A 22,877-nucleotide genomic window follows, 5' to 3' on the forward strand; every position below is an offset into this window, starting at 1 on the left:
CCATCCCAAACAAATGTCCTTCTATTTTGGAAGAATATTTAGAACTAGATGGTGGCCCGATTCTATCGCATCGGGTATTCTAGAGTCTCTGTTAAAATAAAAAATAGTTATATACTCACCTTCCGACGGCCCCCGGACTTTTCTCTCCTCTCCATGCTCCCGGCATCTTCCGGTCCCAGTAATGCTTTGTGCGAAACACCGCTGATGACGTTGCGCTCACGTGAGAGTGACGTCATCTCCGGCCCTTCTCACTAAGCATTACTGGGACCGGAAGATGCCGGGAGCGTGGTGAGAGGCGGGACAGAGTCCGGGGGCCGTCGGAAGGTGAGTATATAACTATTTTTTTTATTAACAGAGACTCTAGAATACCCGATGCTATAGAATCGGGCCACCATCTAGTGTATTATACTCCTGTTACACCCGGAGCTGCTGTCACTGTTCTGCTGGTACCTAATGTATTGTACTCGTTACAGCCAGAGCTGCAGTCACTGTTCTGCTGTTACCTAATGTATTGTACTCCAGTTACACCCAGAGCTGCTGGCACTGTTCTGCTGTTATCTAATGTATTGTACTCCAGTTACTCCCAGAGCTGCAGTCACTGTTCTGCCTTTACCTAATGTATTGTAGTCGTTACACCCAGAGCTGCAGTCACCGTTCTGCTCTTACCTAGTGTATTATACTCCTGTTACAGCCAGAGCTGCAGTCACTGTTCAGATCTTACCAAATGAATTGTACTCAAGTTATACCCAGAGCTGCAGTCACTGTTCTGCTCTTACCTAATGTATTGTATGCAAGTTACACCCAGAGCTGCAGTCACTTTTCTGCTGTTACCTAAAGTAGTGTACTCCAGTTACACCCAGATCTGCAGTCACTGTTCTGCTGTTACCTAATATATTGTACTCCAGTTACACCCAGAGCTGCTGTCACTGTTCTGCTGTTATCTAATGTATTGTACGCAAGTTACACCCAGAGCTGCAGTCACTGTTCAGATCTTACCTAATGTATTGTACTCCAGTTACACCCAGAGCTGCAGTCACTTTTCTGCTGTTACCTAATGTATTGTACTCCAGTTACACCGAGAGCTGCAGTCACTGTTCTGCTGTTACCTAATATATTGTACTCCAGAATTTGTACAGGACTGTGCCTGTGTAATGAGCGAGGCAGCAGTGATGCCTTTAACGGCTGTAATGTGCCTGTACAATAAGCATAAGTACTGTTTTCTCTTTTTAAATCATAATGATAACCGAAAACATCCAAATGACCCTGGTCAAAAGTTTACATACCCCATTTCTTAATACCGTGTATTGCCCCCTCTAACATCAATGATAGCTTGAAGTTTTTTGTGGTAGTTGTGGATTAGGTTCTTTATTTTCTCAGATGGTAAAACTTCCCACTCTTCTGGGCAAAAAGCCTCCAGTTCCTGTAAATTCCTGGGCTGTTTAGCATGAACTGCATGCTTGAGATCTCCCCAGAGTGGCTCAATGATATTGAGGTCAGGAGACTGAGATGGCCACTCCAGAACCTTCACTTTGCTCTGCTGTAGCCAATGACAGGTCGACTTTGCGTTGTGTTTTGGATTGTTGTCATGTTGGAACGTCCAAGTACGTCCCATACGCACCTTCCTGGCTGATGATTGCAAATAGGCGTTGTTGACCTCCCTCCAAATGTAACGTTTATGGTTGTGACCAAAAGGTTCAATTTTGGTCTCATCACTTCAAATCACATTGTTCCAGAAGTTTTGAGGCTTGTCTCTGTGCTGTTTTGCATTGCATATTATAGTCGAGATACTTTGTGGCATTTGATCAGTAACAGCTTTCTTCTGGCGACTTGACCATGCAGCCCATTTTTCTTCAAGTGCCTCCTTATTGTGCATCTTGAAACAGCCACACTGCTTGTTTTCAGAAAGTCCAGTATTTCTTTTCCAAAGATTTTATTATTTTAAACAATGGGGAGAGGGGAAAACGGGGGGGGGGGGGGGGGGGGGGAGGGATGGGAATGGGAAGAGAAGGAAAGATAAGGGGAGGTCGGGAAATTACAAGTTGACATCGTACAGAAAATGCAAAACATGCATTAATGATGTCATTTTACAAACGTATCTTGCCAACGCCTAAATATGTAGAATACAAGATTGTACAATAGAATAATAGCAATAAAGAACATAGAAACACACAAATGAGTATAATGAGTGTCATTACAGATCTAACCCTATGTCAAATAGTAGATACAAGATCAATTATGTCAGAGGCAAAACTAAAACAGCCTTTCTTATATCAAGATTACTAAGTGTTAAAGGATTCATTCAAGTAATAGGAGTAGGGAAAGTTTGGTCCCATTTAGACCATTTCCTGTAGAAGTTACTGAATTGGTTATTAGCCAATGCGAAATGCAACTCATGGGATCTATGTTGTGCGATCAACTGTAAGATATCATCAACTTTGGGAAGGAAACGGTTCTTCCAATGGAATTTTTTACCACAAGACAAACATGTATGACTATATCTTTTAAGGCAGGGTCCAATTCCTCTAGATTAAGGGAAAGTAGGGCCGAGTGAGGTGTGAGGGTTGTGGTTTTGCCTGTAAGTTTGCTAATGATGCGGGAGGAGATCTGCGACCACAAGATATTAACCGTTGGGCAACTCCAGAAAACATGTAGGATGTCTCCCTTCTGACCGCAGTCCCTCCAGCATAGAGGCGAGTTTGTAGTCCCAATATGGGCAAGTCTATTGGGGGTATAGTACCAACGTGATACAACCATAAAATGGGTCTCCTGCAATGACATGGAGAGTACGGAGTGATATGATAAAGAGAGAGAGTCCTCCCAGTCTTCTACAGTGAAGGAAGAGTTTAAGTCTTTCTCCCAACTCAGCATTGAAGGGCTTTTTGTCAAGGCCGTATCTTGGTTGTAGTTATCATAAACAAAGCCATGACTCCAGAAAATACGATGACCACAATTATTTAGTATTTTTATGGATGACTCAGTGAAGTTTAGTTTCTTGTCGAGAAATATTTTTATATTATCCTTAAGAGTAAGGTATTCGAGAAACAGGGACGAGGAGATATTATATGTAGTTTTTAGTGTTTGAAAGGATAAAAATTCCGTCCCGTTAAAAATGCCTTCTAAGTTTGCTATTTTTAAATCTGCCCAGATGGGGGATAATGAATGGTTAGTCATAGAGTAAATGAGTGTTAGGGGGAGTTTCTTAAGGATGGTCGTTTTATGGGATCCTCTCTTTGGTTTAGAGATCTTAAACCAGGCGAGTGCAACAGCTTGAAAGATTGGATGAGCAACAGAGTTTGGAAGGTCGTTAGCTATGGCATTATAGATTATGGATCTAGGGTGCTTATTGTTATTAAGTGTAGACTCTAAGTCAAGCCAAGCCGGGGGATCTGAATCTATTAACCAATGGGCACTTTGTTTAAGTAACAAAGAATAATAGTGGGCTGTGATGTTAGGGATGCTTATACCTCCATTCAATCTTTTCTTAAATAAGGTTTGAGTGGCTGTTCTGGGCTTCTTATAGCCCCAAATGAAAGAATTAATCTGTGCCTGTAAGAAAGATGGATAGAAGGGATAGGGAGTGGTATACACCTTAAAATGTATAATATTTTTGGCAAAGTAAAAAGCTTTATTGTAAGGATCCTTCCCCACCATGATAGAGATCTATCCCTGAAAATCACGCAATCCTTATTTATTAATTCAAAAGTTTTTTATGGTTGGATTTAACTAACCCAGTGAGGTTACTGTTCACCATGATTCCCAAATAAGCAAATTCCTTGTCACACCAGTTAAGAGAGGTTACAGTTTTAATACATCTGGTTTGGTCCTTACTAATGTTTAGCGGGAGAATGTTAGACTTGCGTTCATTAATTTTAAAATTGGACAAAGATGAGAATTTGTTAATTTCTGAGAGAGCCTCAGGGATGGAGATCTCGGGTTTGGTTAAAGTTAGGATAACATCATCAGCAAAAAGACTGATCTTATGATGACGATTTAAGGTGTTAAATCCTACTATTTTGGGTTTTTTTCTGATCTGTTCGGCCAGAGGTTCCATAGCTAAATTAAATAGAATGGGGGAGAGGGGGCAGCCTTGTCTAGTGCCATTTGATATGGTAAGTGGCTCTGAGACATGGTTGTTACAAATTACACTGGCTCTTGGGTCTGAATATAGGGCCATGATGGAGGATGTCAGATTATCATCGAACCCGAATTTTTTGAGTGTCTGCTTGAGAAAACACCAACTAAGTCTGTCGAATGCTTTCTCGGCATCGAGTGACAACAGAGCCATGGGTGTTTTCGAAGAGTTAGCCCATTTTATGGTATTGATGATTCGCCTTGTTGCATCGGCTGGTTGTCTCCCTTTTGTAAAGCCCATCTGATCATTGCTTATCAGTTTAGGAATTATCAGACTTAGCCTATTCGCTATGATCTTAGAATACAACTTAATGTCTGTGTTAATTAGTGAAATAGGGCGGAAGTTCTCTATGGCTTCAGGATCCCCTTTCATTTTGGGGATGACCGAGATCGAAGCCATCAGCATTTCGGATGGAAACGCTCCCTTTCCTGAGGCATAATTGAACATCTCGGTAAGGTGAGGGGAGAGAGATTTGTTGAAGGCTTTGTAATAGGCGTTGGTTAGTCCATCGGGACCTGGGGATTTGTGAAGATTAAGTTTCTTGATGGTGTCTTCAATTTCAATAGAAGTAAACGGGGCTGACAAGAACACTATATCATCGGAAGATAAAGAAGGCATATTTATTGTTGATAGATAGTTATCAATTTTTTCTAGGTTTTGGGAAAGCGGCTTAGGGTCAGGGTTTAAATTATACAGCTTGGCGTAGAAGTTCGCAAATTCATTTGCTATTTCCTGGGGATGCGAAAGTTTAGAGCTACCATTAATCGAGTTAATTCTATTAATTTTATTATGAATTCTTTTGTTTTTGATTCGGTTGGCCATCTACCTCGTGGGTTTATTGAGAGACGTGTAATAGTTATACTTAGAAGATTTTACTATTGCTTCATAGGGGGAATTCAGCTGAGTCCTGAGTTCTTGTCTTAGTTTAGCAAGTTCTAATTTTAGGGTGGGAGATGGTGAGGCAAGGTTCACAATGGTACTTTCAAGTATACGGATTGATAGTAGAGTGGCGTTAATTTTTTCTCTATTCTCTTTCTTTAATTTAGACGTAATGCTAATAATGACGCCTCTCACAACTGCCTTGTGAGCACACCAATTAGTGAATGGGTTTGTCACTTCAGTTCTATTCTCTCTAAAGAAGTTATCTAAAGCTTCCTGGATGACAGTCTTGTGGATTGGATTATGTAAAATGTTTGCACTAAAAAACCACAAAAACCGGAGCGTGGTCAGAAATGGTTGTTTCCAATGGAGACTTCCGTAAATCTAGTGAGAGAAAATACATTTGTAACAATCAAATCAATACTGGATGCGGATTGATGCACCTCAGAGAAATGTGAATATTCCCTTGATGTGGAATTTAAACACCTGAAAGCATCCAGTAACTCATTTTTATCTAACCATGCATTGAGGTTATCATGATTAGGTCTTGAGCTTGAAGAAGAATCCATAATATTGTTGGGAGTGATGTTGAAGTCACCTAAAAGGAATAAATCACCTCTTTTCACAATAGACACCTTTTTCATGACTTTGTTGAGGAATGACACTTGATCTCGGTTAGGAGCATAGATATTGACCAGTGTACATACCTGATCATTCAGTCTGCACACCAAGATATGGAATCTACCCCCCTCGTCCTTGGGTTCCTCCAAGGCTTCGAAGGGGATAGAACTCCCAATCATTGTCAATACTCCAGCTTTCTTTTTCGAGTTACAGGACTCGAAAATATGCGGATATTTATGATGATTAAAGTAAGGGTGATTCTCGTGTAGGAATTTTAATTCCTGGATACAGGCAATGTCTACACGAGAATCTAGGAGTTCCTTCCAGAGGATATGCCTCTTTCTTGGACTATTCAAGCCCCTGACATTGTACGATGCCACTTTGAAGCTCATGGTTACAATGCGGTGTGACTAAGGTTAGTCTGCAGCGGAGTTACGCTGGATGCTCAAGGAGAAGGTTGAACTAGCAACACCAAAACTTATAGAACTTTGCTAACTACCAAACCTTTAGTTAACTTGTTGTCAACTTTGAATTTAGCTGCAACTAAAGGGTTAACACAATAAAGAAATTGTTCAAGTAGTTCAATTACGAAACTACCTCCTTACAACGGGGTCCAGAATGTGGACGGGAAAAAAAAAAAGAGAAAACCTCCAATACGAGGTTAATCAGGCCAAAGCTGCCTGTTAAAACAAGGTAATCTTCCATGGCGAAGGCCTAAGTCATTTGCCATGGTTAGGTTGAGCTTTTTTAATAGACCTGAGGAAGTCTGCTCCTTCTTCCGGTGAGAACAGAGGTATTGTCCTCCCTCTGTAGAAAACCAGCAGCTTCACGGGGAATCCCCATTTGTAAAGGATGCCTTTCTCCTTCAGTGCTGATGTTATGCTTTTGAATGATCGGCATAGATCCAGAGTCTCCTTGGAAAGGTCAGGAAACACTTTAAGATCCTTGTGTGGATCCAGGAAAGTTTTGTTGGATTTCAGATAGTTCAGAATCTTCTCTTTAGTTTGATAAAAGTGCACCCTGAGAATGGTATCTCTAGGGACCTTTATAGGGAGCTTAGGAGGACGGGGTAGCCTATGGGCTCTGTCGATAAGGTCAGATGGTTTTAGATCAGGGATGGCCTGCTTAAAGATATCCTGAATATGGCCCGAAAGTTCATCTTGGGAAATGCTCTCCGGGATTCCTTTAATCTTTAGATTATTTCTGCGGCCTCTATCTTCGAGATCCGCCATCTTGGTCCTGAGCTTATGTATTTCCGAAGATAGGTATTCCAGGTCCACTGAGTATTCTGACGATCTCTGCTTGAGCTTATGTATCCTCTCCTCCTGGTTTACTAATTTTTTCTCCACCGTCTCGCGGAATTCTTGAAACTGCAGGTCAAGTCTTTGACTTTGAATGTCGAGTTTTTTGTCAAGTAGGGCACTTAACTTATTGAATAGGACCTCCATGTTATCCGAGGTTTGTGATTTCGGAGGAGGAATGTCGAGATCCAAATTAGACCCAAGTGTTTCCATCTTGGACCTGCTTTTGGCTGGAGTTGTGTTTGGGGAGTAGTCACTAGTTTCCTCCTCAGACTCAGATATCCCTGCCGTATTTGAGTATTTTTCACCATAGGTTCCCGGCATTCTCCGCTTGGCGCTTATGGAGGAGTCCATGCTTTCTTGAAATTGGACTTCTGGTACAAATGTAACTTTTCTACCACGATCCGCTTGGTGATAGAGGTCTCTCGGAGGAGATCTAGATCTAATGGGGCTCCGAGCATTGACTTGGTCCCTTGAATGATGTCGGTTGTTAAATGATTTGTCAGATTTCAGAGGATTTTGAGCTTTATTTAAGGGCGAGGTTAAATTTTTCCCCCTGGTTTTAATGCCGCTCATGATGCTGTAAGAGGATCCACTTGGATGCTGAACCGCAAAAACTTCACCAGCGATCTCAGAGGGATAATAAATTTGTTCGAGATCTCTGTTGTGACTCCAAATGAGGATGCGCAGAGGGGTCGCAGTGGGCGATATTATTTATCTCAGGATGCGTTCTGCTGGGATCACAGCTGCGATCCCAATGGAAGACGCTCAGGAGAGGTCGCAGGTGTGGTGGAATTGGAGACTGAGATGCGTTCTGAGACTTTGCAGCATCACAGTTTATAATGCAGCTGCGATCTCGCGTCTCTGCTGACAAAGAGCGCCGACTCTAGGCAGAGTTATGGCTCTCCAGAAAGTCTATATAAGCTAAGGGGAGGAGGTCGGGGCGATCTGTCGTGTAATACTCACAGCCCCTACGATCTCCCGTGGTGAGCTTCTTTTTGCAGGCTGCAGCGTCTGGACCGGGGTCTCAAGGGAGACACAGCTGCGTCCCTGATTATGGAACCAGAGGGGAAGGCTGGGTAAGCCTTACAATAAAATGCTGATTCCCACTTGCAGGTTGAGGGTCCTGACTAGCGTCGCTAGTGTGGGTGAGCTGGGAGCAGGTCCTGAAGGGTTGTGGAGTGTTGATTGAGGCTCTGGAAGCAGGGAGGCTGCAGCCCTGGAAGTCCGGGTGGCTGCACAGTGGTAATTTAGTCCGAGGCTTTGCGGCCCAGTGGTGTGGAAGGCCTCAGATGGTTTCTATGCTCCAGGAGGTCCAAAAACGTCGGTTTTGGTGTCAAAATGTTCCTTATAGGGTCAGGGGTCCTTCCTAAAAGGTATCCAGGCAGAATGGCATGAAATAGTCGTGTTGAGAGTCGGGTTGGGAGGTTTTTCTCAGGAGCTCCCTATTCCTAAGTCTCACATGCTAGTGAGCTAGGCCACGCCCCCGAAAGTCCAGTATTTCAGCTGATGTTATTTGTGTTTTTTTCTATGCATCCCGAACAATTTTCCTGGCAGTTGTGGACAAAATTTTTGTTGGTCTACCTGACCATGGTTTTATTTTTACAGAGCACCTGATTTTCCATTTGTTAATTACAGTTTGAATGCTGCTGACTGGCATTATCAATTCCTTGGATATCTTTTTGTATCCCTTTCCTGTTTTGTACTCAACTACCTCTTCCCGTAGATCCATTGACAATTCCTTTGCTCTCCCCATGACTTACAATCCAGAACGTCAGTGGCTGGATGAAAGATACAAGAGTGTCTTGATCCCAGAAACGCTCTAAAGGCCCCGTCACACAGAGCGAGATCGCTGATTTTGTGACTCAACAGCGAGCTCGCCAGTGATATCACTGTGTGTGACATGTATCAGCGACTGGCCGCCCTGCCTGGTATCGCTGATCACGCTCGAATGTCCTGGGCCATTTTTTCATCGTTGGTCTCCCGCTGGCCAGCGCGCATTGCTGCGTGTGACAGCGAAAGACCAACTATCAGCTGTCACACGCACACGATCTGTCATTTGCCGGTTTTCCACTCCTTTTTACTACATGGAAGGGAGACAGCTGCTACGAAATCAGTCCATATGTCCAAATTGGTTGAGCCAAAACACATGAGGCAGGAGGGTGCACATCCAAGCTAGTAAGCGTAGCAATCACAGAAAGAGGAAAAATGATGGCACTCCAAAAGTAGAAAAATAAAAAAAAGTTTATTTGGCAAATCAAGCCATATTAAAAACAAGAAGCCTGACATGTTTCGAGTGTGTCAAATGCACTCTTCGTCATAACTAAGAGTGCATTTGACGCACTTGAAACGTGTCAGGCTTCTTGTTTTTAATATGGCTTGATTTGCCGAATAAACTTTTTTTATTTTTCCACTTTTGGAGTGCCATTACTTTTCCTTTTCCCTTTTTACTACTGGTGAAAAGACAAAAAGTTACCAAATGGTCGTGCAAAATACAACTTGAAGCACATTTTGTAACTTTTCCTATCCTAGAACACTGGCAAAGTGGAAATGAAATTCCCCCTAATAATGTTATTTTGGCTCTAATGATGATATCAGATCTGCACAGACCTGTAATGTGTCTCCATAGACCAAAGGTTTCTCACTATGGGACACTACCTCGGTAAGCTTCACCTTTCATACAGAGAAGCACAATTTTGTGGCATGCTCCACTTACAATGTAATATAAAATAAAATATAATGTAGCCCAAGCAAAACTTGCCCAAATTCCTTGCATTCTTTAGTGATAAGCATGGGTGTATAGTAACCCTAAATCTATTGCTACAAGTGTTGATAACATACTTGTGATAGATTGTAGAGAGGTTTCCATGGCTAATTATTAACCTCGATACCACTGCTATTTACAACATTTTCAATAAATCAGGTGAGTCATGTGTGCTACATCTTCTCTTCACACCTAACATACTGTGAGTGATTAATAGGGTGCTTCCCAAGCAGTAAACCCTTTATGTCACCCATATTACTCTTAATAGTGAATTGATTGCCAAGCTGAGGCGACCCCAATAACCCAATTCCACCATGACCAATTTTTATTTTTGCACTTTAGTTTATTCTATTCTTCCAAGAGCCAGAATTTTTTTTTTTGTTCTGTCAACAAAGCCATTTATATTTTTTCCGCAGGACAAGATGTAATTGTGAATTATTCTAATCATTATACTATAAAATGGAGGGAAAAAATTGGTGTTAAGAAATAACTAAACAATACGATTGTTCGGGAGGGTACATTTCCAGCCATTAACTTTTTTTTTCATCTAAGGGCTGTAAAAATTGACATTTGGTTTATGTTACCGTTTTCCGAGACTCAAAACTTTTCTTTAAAATTTTTCCGCTCTCGGAGCTGTATGAGGGTTTATTTTCCATGCAAAGAACTGACATTTTTATTATCACACTTTTGGGGTACATCCATTTTGATAGCTTTTTATGGCTTTACTTTAGGGGGAGGTGTGGTGACCAAAATATGGCAATTCTGGAATATATTGGGCAAGGGGATTTGATTGAAAATGTAGAATACATGTTCTAAGAATGTAAAACTAATTATATATATTTTTTTACTTTATTTTTAATTGCCTTAGGCTACTTTCACACATCAGGTTTTCGGTGTCAGGCGCGATCCGGCAAATGTTTAGTAAAACCGGATGTGACGGATCCGGTTTTCTGCCGGATCCGTCTTTTTCTTGACAGACAAAACCGGATCCGTCTCATCCGGTTCATCCGTTTTTCTATCCGTTTTTCGACGGATTACGCCGGATCCGGTTTTTAAAATTGACCCTTGTGGCCTTCCGAACGGGATTGGCTACTGGAAAACTATATATAGAGTGTTCCTACAGCCCTTCTTTGACAGGTTGTCGAGGAGAAAGTGCAGGTTGGAGAGAAGAGCAAGTTACTGGCGAAGATGGATGTTGTCATTGGAAATATTTTGAAGAATTTGGCAGATTTTATAGCGGAGGCGAATCGTTTGAGGGTGATTGTTCTGGAGAAGGAGAGAGCGAGACAGCAGCGCATCAGGCATCGTAGACGACGTTTGTGGATCCACCCCATCACAGCCAAGAGAATGACGCGTGGGGTCTATTCTACACTCTGCATGGACCTTCGACGAAACCCGGATAAATTTTTTGGATATGTTAGGATGAAAATGGAGAATTTTGATTACTTGGTGGAGCGCATTGCACACCTCATAAGAAAAGCGGACACCTATTGCCGCTTCTGTTTCACCCGCAGAGCGTCTGATGGTGACTTTAAGGTAAGCCACATTTATTGGATGTGATCGCATCAGAGCACACTTTCACTGCAATCTTGTTGGTGGTAGTTTGTATCTCCAAGTGTTATAGCTCAGTTTTGGTATGTAATGCTGTGATTTAAAACTAATTTATTGTTTTTTAATTCCCCACAGATTTCTTGCAACTGGAAAATCCCTTTCGTCACTGCATTTCCAGTACAGACTCGGGATTTCCACCATATCTGGAATTGTGAAGTACACATGCCGTGCACTGTGGGACTCCTTAGCTGAAGAGTTTTTACCAGAGCCCACAACAGAGAGGTGGATTGAAATTGCTGACAAGTTTCAACAGATATGTCAGTTTCCCAACTGCTTGGGCGCTGTGGACGGGAAACATATCCGCATTGTAAAGCCAGCTGGATCGGGATCGGAATATTTCAATTACAAGAAATATTTTTCAATTGTCCTCATGGCCATCGCTGACGCGGAATACAAATTTATTGCGGTTGATATTGGGGCCTATGGCCGCTCCAATGACTCTCAAGTTTTCAAACTGTCTGCCATGGGGCGTAAACTGTATGGAAACACCTTCCAGTTCCCACCACCTAGACCGCTGCCGCAAACATCTGGTCCACCTATGCCATTTGTCTGTGTAGGGGATGAAGCCTTCCAGCTGTCAGAACACCTTTTGAAACCGTACTCTAGCAGAGGATTGACAAGACCAAAACGCATTTTTAATTACCGCCTCACAAGAGCAAGAATGGTTGAATGTACCTTTGGTATTCTGACAGCCAAATGGCGGGTCCTATTGACTGCGATCAACCTCAAGACAGAAACTGTGGACGAGGTGATCAAAGCGTGCGTGGTACTCCACAATTTTGTTATCTGCAAGGAACCCATTTCCATTGAGGACACCTCTGAAGAAACCACCTTGCAAGATTACCATGACATTACCACTAGAAGTTCTGTGACGGTTTCAGTAATGAGGGACAATTTTGCACTATACTTTATGTCACCTCAAGGCAGAGTACACTGGCAGGATGACCGAGTGTGAAAGATTTGTGCCCTAACCAAACTTGTGTACCTTCTGTACCAACAGTATATACCTTTGCCAACCAAAGTTGGCTATCTTGTCATGGTCTTACTATTTTTAGCTTTAGGCCACAGGTGTGTACCTGGTTGTGTTTTATGCAAAGTATTTCACCTTTTAACAAAAGTTGTGTACATTGTTAGGAAATCACCAACAATAAACACAACTTTTTAGGTGAAATACTTTGCTTCAAACACAACCAGGAACACAACTGTGGCAAAAAGCTAAAATTTACCCACAGTTATATACCTGGTTTTGAATACCTTTTTACCTTTTAAATACCCTGTATTTAACCTTTTTTTTAAACATATTTCGCCGCAGAAAGAAATGACAGACAACCAGTGTAAACAATAATTTAACTTTTATTTAAAATATTTTTTTTGTGTAAACTGTTTTTAAAGTTAAAAAAACTTTTTTAATAAAGGTTTGAAACCAACCAAATGGGCATTTTTATTACAAAAAAAACATTATAACTCGGTGTAGTGTGGGGTGGAAATACTGCTGGAGGGGCTGCGGGACACTTCGACAATGGGAGTGTGGAGAGAGGACTGGGATCGTGGTGGGGAAGGAACAGTTAGAGGTGATGGTGTGGAAAAAGCTACAGAATGGGTGGACATGTGGGAGGCAGAAGAGGTGGTGGGCGGTGGAGGGTTGGGCAGGGACTGTAGGAGCAGATGATGTTGATGGAAAGTTGTATGGGGAAGGAGTTTGGTACGGGGAAGGAGTTTGGTACGGGGCAGGTTGCTGGAAGTGGGGAGATGTCTGGTACTGGGGAGGTTGCTGGTACTGGGAAGGTTGCTGGTACTGGGAAGGTTGCTGGTATGTAATAGGAGGGGGAGGATGGAAAGTGGCTGGAGGGGGTGCAGATGTAATAGGAGGGGGAGGATGGAAAGTGGCTGGAGGGGGTGCAGATGTAATAGGAGGGGGAGGATGGAAAGTGGCTGGAGGGGGTGCAGGTGGAGGAACTACAGTGGTGGGAGGTGGAGGTTGGGAGGTAACCTGCTGTAGAGCACCGTGGCACGAATGCATTACATGCATCTGCTGGGTAGGAGATAGTGTTGCCATGCGCTCCACAACCGACCTGAAAAAGGTGTGGTTTGGCGAAGATCTTGCTTCTGAATGCATGGTTTGCAGAAGTGTCTTCACCTCCAGAATGCTGGAGTTGATCTGCTGAAAGCCTGCGGAGATTTGCTCTGACAAGACTTTTAGACAGTTCTGGAAAGATGCATTCAGATGCAAGAACTCTGGCGCATAACTCTTTTCCTGACCCCTCTGCCGCTCAGTACCCGCAGGTGTACTAGAGGTGGCAGGGGCAGAAGGGTGGGGTAAAGGGAAAGCGATCTCCTCACCAGCAGCTTCATGTAATGTAGGCGGCCACGATGCTCCTGTGCTGGTGCTGGTGGATGGGACAGATGGGTCGAATGTGTGGGAAGGTGCAGATGTACCAGGGCGGTCGAAGTATCCCTCGGTGCCGGTCTCCTCAGGGATCGCCTCAGAAGGGCCCAATCGTGCAGGCTCCCGAGTGCTGCTCACCGTGCTGTGGAATAAAGAGAAAAAAAAACAATTAAAATAGTGACATGGTATGGCCCTGGCTGGAAAAAAAAAAGTTACATGTAAACATTTTTTTGTCACATATGGTGTGTAATATTTACCTTCTGGTGAGCATTGTCTCCCGGAGGAACGACAGGGCTCGTGCGTACTTGTACTTGCTCCTGCGTCCTCCAGATCCACTCGGGGCCCGCATCTCTTTATTGAACTCCTTCTTGAAACGATCCCTCACAGACCGCCACCGCTTCACAATTCTCTCCCCTGAAACGAGAAAGGACAAAGTGGTTAGTATACAACATCAGTGTTTCCCAAACTCCAGTCCTCATGGTCCCCAGGGGTCATGTTTTCAGGATTTCCAAAGTAAATAGAAATCCTGAACACATGATCCGTGGGGACCACGAGGACTGGAGTTAGGGAAACACTGGTTTAAATCAAGCAACCGGTACTGTATATACTTACGCTCTTTAATCTGGGCCCGAGCTTCGAGGTCCTCCCAGCGGTCCACAAGGAGCGAACAGATTTCCTCCCAGAGTCGTCGGGTAACGATCAGGTCAGCGTGGCGGCGGTCAGCCATATTCCAGAGCGGCTCCCTTTCTCTGACGAGATCCTTTCTCTGACGAGATCGATGAAGCGGTCCACATCAATCCCTCCATCCTCACCGTCAGAGTCGGGAGCACGCTGTGAAGGCTGTTAAAGAAAAAGACAAAAATAACATAATTAGCCTCCACAAAAGAAATGAAATAAAAAGTGCAAAAAAAACAAAGCAAAAATATTTATACTTACACGCTGGTGACCGCCGCGTTGCTGTCGCCGACGACCCTGGGAGGCACTGCGAGGACCTCTTGGCCGAGCACCAGATTGGGAAGACTAGAGAAGAAAACAAAAAATGTTATGTCTTTGGATGTAGGCATTTGCTGTGTGTGGTCTGCAGAACATTGTTTTCTATGTGTTGTGTGTAGTGTGATGTTGTGTTTCTGCGTTTGATGCAAAAAACTTACCAATTGTGAGCCCACTCCAAGTGTCTGTCCACCCCTTCCTTCTTCTTCTGGGAGCTCCTCTTCATCTTGTGATTCCTGTTTTGAAATAAAAGGCAATGAATACACATATATTACAGAGATGATGGATTTTGGAAATAAAAACTTACCGTCAAACGCTGACGATGCGAGGGAGGGCTCCCAGAAGATGTGCTGTCTTCCTCATGGCCAGACTCCATGGCTGTGGGTGGTGTTTCTGCTGCTGCCATTGCTGCTGCTGCATCTATTGGGCGGCTGTTGAATAAAGAGAAACAAAGGGCCAATGAATATCTTGATATTCCATAGCCCTAGTTTGGAGGAATGGGGGATTTGATAATTACCGTCTCTCATCTGCTGCTGGACTCCCCTCCCGTTGTTCAGCATGCTGCTCCATTTGGGGTGGTGCTGATGGTGCTGCTGCTGAAAATGTCTGCTGCCTTCTCCTGCTCCTGGTTCTTGGCTTGGGTGGCATGTTGGGTGTGGCTGAGGGTCCCACTGTCTTGCTTTTATATATGTCCTGTGGGCAGAGCTACTGAGCATGCTCAGACCAAAGAAACCGGATCCGGCCGCCGGATCCGGCTGTCGCCGGATCCGGCGCATTGCGGCGCTCATAGGCTTTCATTGTATGAAAAAGCCGGACACGCCGGATACGGCATGTCCGGCTTTTTCGCCGGAGACAAAAAACGTTACAGTAGCCGTTTTTTCCAGACGCCGGATCGCGTCACATTGCCGGATCCGGCGAAAATCGGATGAAACGCATGGCCATCCGGCTCGATCCGGCTCTAATGCAAGTCAATGGGGGGGAAACCGGATCCGGCATTGCATTTCGCCGGATCCGGTTTTAGTCAAAAGCGCCGGATCGCGCCTGACGCCGAAAACCTGATGTGTGAAAGAGGCCTTAGGGGACTTGAATTTGCAACTGCTTCTTTGATTATACTGCAATGCCAAAGTATTAAAGTATATAGTGAACATGATGTTCTCCTATGAAGCTCAGCCACATGCTTGGCTTCGTAGGGAGGAACAATGACAGAATTGAGGGCATTTTGCAAGTGCTCCGCTGCCATCACAACCCATTGGGGCCTTGCACTCATTTCGCTAGGGGGAGAGTGTACATGAAGGGGGCCGAAGCAGGCACGCACTAGCAACCAGTTCATTTAAATGCAGCTGCCAGTGATTGACAGAGGCAGTTAAATGGTTATACAGCAGCAATTGGAGTGACCTCGGGTTGCTGCTATTACAGACACATGGCAGCTATATAACAGTTCCTGAGCCTATACCATACACCTGGAATACTTAGGTCCTACTTCAGGAAGGCGTTAAAAAAAAGGACATTTCTGTAAGGTTATATATATGCACATAAAGTCTTTCAGGTGTATAAAAACGTCAATTTTTCAAGCGTGCTCTGCGGACCAGCAGATTTAACTGCGTTGTACAGTACCATTGTTTTCAATGGTAAAATGAAAAACGCTGTGCACATGCTGCAGATTCTGCTGCGGATCCACAGCGCTTCAGGCTCTGCGGACCAGCAGTTTTAGCTGCGTTGTACAGTACCATTGTTTTCAATGGTAAAATGAAAAACGCTGTGCACATGCTGCGAATTCTTCCGTGCGAATTTGCTGCGGGTTCAAATCCGCAGCATGTCAATTCTTTGTGCGGAATCCGCAGTGGTTTCACACCTTCTCGATTGTAGAGGTGTGAAACCGCAGGTCTTTTGACCTGCGAATTTTTTAAAAATCCGCAGCAACTTTCACTACGTGTGCACATAGCCTTAGAAACAAAACACACAATATCAAATTCATGTACAGGTGTTATTTTTTATTTTTCCATTGTCTTTATTTTTACAGAAATCTGGAAAAAAAACAAACACTCAAATTCTGTCATACCACAAATAAATATATTATCAACCGCAGCACACATACATATATAATACTGCATTGGTGTAATAGTGCACCTTGTTTAAGGTCAGATATATTAGTGTTTTCAAACCAAACAAGAAAAAAAAAGGTTATAGTATTATTCTATTACGATATAAAACATTTTATCTCAGAAACGGGCTTTTAGATTTCAAGAGCCATTCTTGGCAAATGGCATATCTGAGTTTTGCTTGCACTCCTAAAAATTTTCATAGGACCATATAGTCTGAGTACAGGGGGACAGAACAAAACAGACAACTGCAATTTTGATTCCAATGATGCACTAATTCCCTATATTCAACCATTGATTTCAATTCTACAGCTGGATTCAGACATATGTGAACAGTGGCAGAATTATCATTTAAAAAAAAAAAATAAATAAAATCTCTGTACAATGGATTGATGCAAAGCTGCCAAGATGTAACTGGAGAGATATTCAGTATTTATTGAAGAGGTAAAATACATCACTATTTAACTATGCATTATAATAACATTCTATAACACTGCCTTAACTATGCTGCACATACTGTATATGGGGTACTCTTTATTCTGTGGGCAGAATGCTTATGACAATACCACTTTTAAATTTATTTTGTATTACCTTTGTACAATTAATACTCTTTTTAAAAAAAATAATGTCTTTTGGCAGGCCAAATTTATTGAAAATATGTAAAATATTTTTTTTCCATTTGCATCTTCAGTAACACGTTTCAGGAAGACTGTATACATACATCAGCTATCTCTTTAATGAATCTTCCGTTTGCTTTGCAACACTCACATCTTACTCAGGGTATCCAGCAGCGATCTTCCAGGTGGTACATGAAACTTTTTTGATCATTTTTTTTTTTTTTATTACACTCGTTGGGAGGTAAAATGAACAAAAAAAGACCAATTTTACTTCTTATTCTCCATTCACTGTTAGGTATAATTGTTAGGTTATCATTCTAAGGTGGCACTTTGTATTTTAGGAAAAATATATACCGTATTTTGCGGTTTATAAGATGCACCCCAAATTTTGAGACTAAAAATAGGAAAAAAACCTTTTTAATAAAATGGTGGTGCTTCTTACAATCCATGCGTCGTATTGCTTACCGGGGGGTGGTGGCTGCAGTGATGCGGGGTCCCAGGGTCGCTGCTGGCGGAGGCAGGAGCGGGGCAATGCTGCGGACTCCAGACTGGGAGAAAGGGGTGTTCAGTGGTGCGGGGGGGCTCCGCTGACATTTTGTGAAAGCCCTGAGCCCCCTTACTTCCATGGTTTACTTGGCAGTGGACTCTGGGAAAATGGCCGTAGGAGCGGAGCATACGCAGATAGATATCTAGGCACTGAGATATCATCTCCCGAGATCTTGGTGCTGTGAGATCTCCATCTGCGCATGCACCGCCTCGGCAGCCATTTTCCCGGAGTCCACTGCAATGTAAATCATGGAAGTGCAGGGGTCCCGGGATTTCACAAAATGTTGGCGGAGCCCCCCGCACCACCGAACACCCGCAATGTCGCACATCCGAATACCCCCTTATCCCAGCCTGCGGCCTGCAGCAACATGCTATTCCTGCCTCCGCCAGCAGCGACCCTGCTCCACCACGGCCGGTAAGGTATAGTCGAATTATAAGACGCACCCCCATTTTCCCCCCAATTTTGGGGGAAAAAAAGTGTGTCTCATAATCCAAAAAAATACGGTTTTATAAGACGCACCTGATTATAAGATGCACCTTGGTTTTAAAGGAGAAAAATAAGAAAAAAAATATTTTGAACCAAATAGTGCTAAAATGTACACTCAAGGGATGCAATGTAAGTAACATGAAACTTTAATCCTCAGATACGGCACTCTTCTGGCCGTCAGGGAACCCCAGGAATTCCTCATCACTACTATCAGTCCCTAAGAAGCTCAGTTGCTCTCAGTCACTGGTGTTGCTTTCTTCACTGTCATCATACAATCTTCACTGCCATCTAAGTCATTGATAAACTCCACATTTTTGGAATGACCTTATAACGGTTTCATCCTTCACTAGCTGCCATGATGTTTTCACCGACTCACAAACTTGAGGAACAGTGGGTCTCTTCATTCGTCCACAAGGTGTGAGATCATGATTGCCAGCAGCCATCCACTTGTTCCATTCTTCTCACATGAAGACTTAAAAATCTTTATTGATTGAAACGTTGAGGGGTTGCAGCTGACTGGTAAGCCCCCCTGGAATTACAGCAAGATGGGTCTCTGCACTTTTTTGTGGTTTCACTAATGTGTGCTCTAAACTGATCAAGCACTAACTTTTTTTTTTTAGAAGTCCTCCAGGTTTGGACCACAGTCAACCCACAATCTCATTCCATTCTTGTCCATCCATCCTTTCTCATGAACATGCACAACTCCTCCTCATGTGACAGCTTCTTTTGGCACTTTTCAAAAGGAAAACATAATATTGGTGTTGGTTTCGTGCCATCAGCACAACCGTGTAGTGGTTTTTTTTTATGTTGCAAAGTTTTTACCATTATGGTTTTGGCACCCTTTACATCATCTGTCCTGTAGGATGGCATATCAAAGGTTAGAGGGACGTCATCCATATTCCCAATCTTGCCCATTTCAAAATCATTTTTCTTTATGGTGTCAAGTACAAACTTGTGGAAAGACAGGATCTTGGATTCATATAATTGCAGCATTTTTTATGCAATTCTAGTTTTGGGGCACATAGCAAGACCACATCTCCTCATGAACCTGTAGCACCATGATAGTGATCCAGTAAAGTCAGAAATGTGTTTGGATTCATATACAGTTGTGGCCAAAAGTATTGACACCCCTGCAATTCTGTCAGATAATACTCAGTTTCTTCCTGAAAATGATTGCAAACACAAATTCTTTGGTATCATCTTCATTTAATTTGTCTTAAATGAAAAAACACAAAAGAGAATGAAGCAAAAAGCAAAACATTGATCATTTCACACAAAACTCCAAAAATGGGCCAGACAAAAGTATTGGCACCCTCAGCCTAATACTTGGTTGCACAACCTTTAGCCAAAATAACTGCGACCAACCGCTTCCGGTAACCATCAATGAGTTTCTTACAATGCTCTGCTGGAATTTTAGACCATTCTTCTCTGGCAAACTGCTCCAGGTCCCTGATATTAGAAGGGTGCCTTCTCCAAACTGCCATTTTTAGATCTCTCCACAGGTGTTCTATGGGATTCAGGTCTGGACTCATTGCTGGCCACCTTAGAAAGAAGTCTCCAGTGCTTTCTCTCAAACCATTTTCTAGTGCTTTCTGAAGTGTGTTTTGGGTCATTGTCCTGCTGGAAGACCCATGACCTCTGAGGGAGACCCAGCTTTTGTCCTGCTGGAAGACCCATGACCTCTGAGGGAGACCCAGCTTTCTCACACTGGTCCCTACATTATGCTGCAAATTTTCTTGGTAGTCTTCTGACTTCATAATGCCATGCACACGGTCAAGCAGTCCAGTGCCAGAGGCAGCAAAGCAACCCCAAAACATCAGGGAACCTCCACCATGTTTGACTGTAGGGACCGTGTTCTTTTCTTTGAATGCCTCTTTTTTTCTCCTGTAAACTCTATGTTGATGCCTTTGCCCAAAAAGCTCTACTTTTGTCTCATCTGACCAGAGAACATTCTTCCAAAATGTTTTAGGCTTTTTCAGGTAAGTTTTGGCAAACTCCAGCCTGGCTTTTTTTATGTCTCGGGGTAAGAAGTGGGGTCTTCCTGGGTCTCCCACCATACAATCCCTTTTCATTCAGACGCCGACGGATAGTACGGGTTGACACTGTTGTACCCTCGGACTGCAGGGCAGCTTGATCTTGTTTGGATGTAAGTCGAGGTTCTTTATCCAACATCCGCACAATCTTGCGTTGAAATCTCTTGTCAATTTTTCTTTTCCGTCCACATCTAGGGAGGTTAGCCACAGTGCCATGGGCTTTAAACTTCTTGATGACACTGCGCACGGTAGACACAGGAACATTCAGGTCTTTGGAGATGGACTTGTATCCTTGAGATTGCTCATGCTTCCTCACAATTTGGTTTCTCAAGTCCTCAGACAGTTCTTTGGTCTTCTTTCTTTTCTCCATGCTCAATGTGGTACACACAAGGACACAGGACAGAGGTTGAGTCAACTTTAATCCATGTCAACTGGCTGCAAGTGTGATTTAGTTATTGCCAACACCTGTTAGGTGCCACAGGCAAGTTACAGGTGCTGTTACTTACACAAATTAGAGAAGCATCACATGATTTTTCGAACAGTGCCAATACTTTTGTCCACCCTCTTTTTTATGTTTGGTGTGGAATTATATCCAATTTGGCTTTAGGACAATTCTTTTTGTGTTTTTTCATTTAAGACAAATTAAATGAAGATAATAATACCAAAGAATTTGTGTTTGCAATCATTTTCAGGAAGAAACTGTATTATCTGACAGAATTGCAGGGGTGTCAATACTTTTGACCACAACTGTATGATCATTTTTATAGACACTGAAAAGCCATTATTTCTGTGGAGTGTTATCCATTCTTTAACATGCCTAACTAGACATTTTGCACCACGCCCACGAAAACCATATTTGATTTTTTTTCTGCTTTTTCTAGGTCATCTTCCAGTTTCCGCAACTCTTTTTTTCAGCTGGAGGAGGTCCGAAATGTCTCTCCGCTGCTCTGTTCCCATGCTCATCAGCATATTTTTTTACCTCCAGTTTAAAGGGATTTTTCTATGCTAGCCTTTTCTGGTTTCATACCCTTGAAAAATGCATAATATGCAGCAGCAGCCAACAGTACGGTATTTTTCAGAACGGTATTTTTACGGTATTGAAACAACTGTCAGCACTGTATTATTCTTAGTTATGGGGGCATCGCAGCTAAGAACATGAATGGATAACAGTAATGGAGGATCCATGGATAACGCTTATGGGGATCTGTGGATGACAGCTATAGCTGATCTGGGGATGACGTACTGTTATGGGGGATCTGGGGATGATCTACTGTTATGGGGGATCCCTCAACCACAATTGGCAGCCTGCCGCCACGATTGACAACTCGACGCCCGCCACCTGCAGCCATGATGTACAGCCTACCACCCGCTTCACATGACTGGTCGTCGCAAGCTTCCACTGGGTCACGGTGAGTGATAGTGCAGTTTCCGCTTTCATGTAAATTTTTTTTTTCCTTTTTTTTAAAGAAAAACTGAATTTTCCTCCTCACATTGGGGTGGGGGCATCTTACAAAGCAAAAGATGCGGTACTTTTACACATGAAAAATCACTTAAAAAAAACAAAAGATACCTTTCTTGTCTTATTGTGAGAGCCTTTTTCATTTTTCAAAAGTTTTTTTGGATAATGAATGATCTGCAGTTCTTATTGGTACCATTTTGGGATACATAAGACTTGACCACTTTTTAATTCAATTTTTTTGGCTTGATTAACAAAAACGGTAATAATGGCACAGTATATGATGTTTACTGTGCATGTTAATATAGAGCAAAAGCATGCGTCCTTACAAACATCGCAATACCAAATATGTGCAGTTTTTGCAAGGCTTTGTTTCTTCCAAAAGTAAATATTTTTAATTATATATCTTTTTACAATACTTATTGGTCCCACCAGGGGACTTGAGCATATGATCCTTTGAAGGCATTGATAATACACTGAAGAACTTAGGCCTCTTTCACACATCCGGTTTTCGCCGTCAGGCGAGATCCGGCATGTGTGTGTTAAAACGGATCCGTTTTTTTTTACCGCCGGATGCGGTTTTTTCTCATAGATCATAACATGCGCCGGATCGCGCCGCATGTGCCAGCGTTTGTTCCGTTTTTTGCCGGATCCGGCGAAAACATGGTGTCCGGCGGTCGGACAGAACGCATGCTGTAACTTTTTTTATCCGGCGTAAAAAGCCGGACAAGCGTGGATGCGGCGCTCCCGGCACTGTGTCACAATGAAAGCGAATGAGGACTTCCGGCCGCCGGATCAGTCTTTCGCCTGATCCGGCCACCGCTTTCCGGCATTTTCCCTCTGCGCATGCCCGGATCATGCCCATACAGAGCGCCGGAACTTCAGACGCATCTCTCTCCGATGCATCCGTTCTGGACCGTTTCCGGCACTCCGGCTTTTCGCCGCACGCCGCCGG

General features: G+C 43.1%; 1 protein-coding gene across 1 annotated transcript; it reads right to left on the reverse strand.

Annotated features, from left to right (window-relative positions):
- Positions 1–12,747: 12,747 nt before the first annotated feature.
- Positions 12,748–16,546, reverse strand: LOC141096749 (uncharacterized). Its single transcript, XM_073583517.1, has 2 exons — positions 13,952–16,546; positions 12,748–13,836 (listed from the first exon to the last, which is right to left on the reverse strand). Exons 1-2 carry the CDS (start codon positions 14,041–14,043, stop codon positions 12,753–12,755), a joined length of 1,176 nt encoding a protein of 391 aa, XP_073439618.1. The 5' UTR covers positions 14,044–16,546; the 3' UTR covers positions 12,748–12,752.
- Between the last annotated feature and the right edge of the window lie 6,331 nt (positions 16,547–22,877).

Source organism: Dendrobates tinctorius, unplaced genomic scaffold (genome assembly GCF_039654945.1).
Source record: "Dendrobates tinctorius isolate UK_male_01 unplaced genomic scaffold, ASM3965494v1 ptg000079l, whole genome shotgun sequence".
Taxonomy (NCBI): Eukaryota; Metazoa; Chordata; class Amphibia; order Anura; family Dendrobatidae; genus Dendrobates; species Dendrobates tinctorius.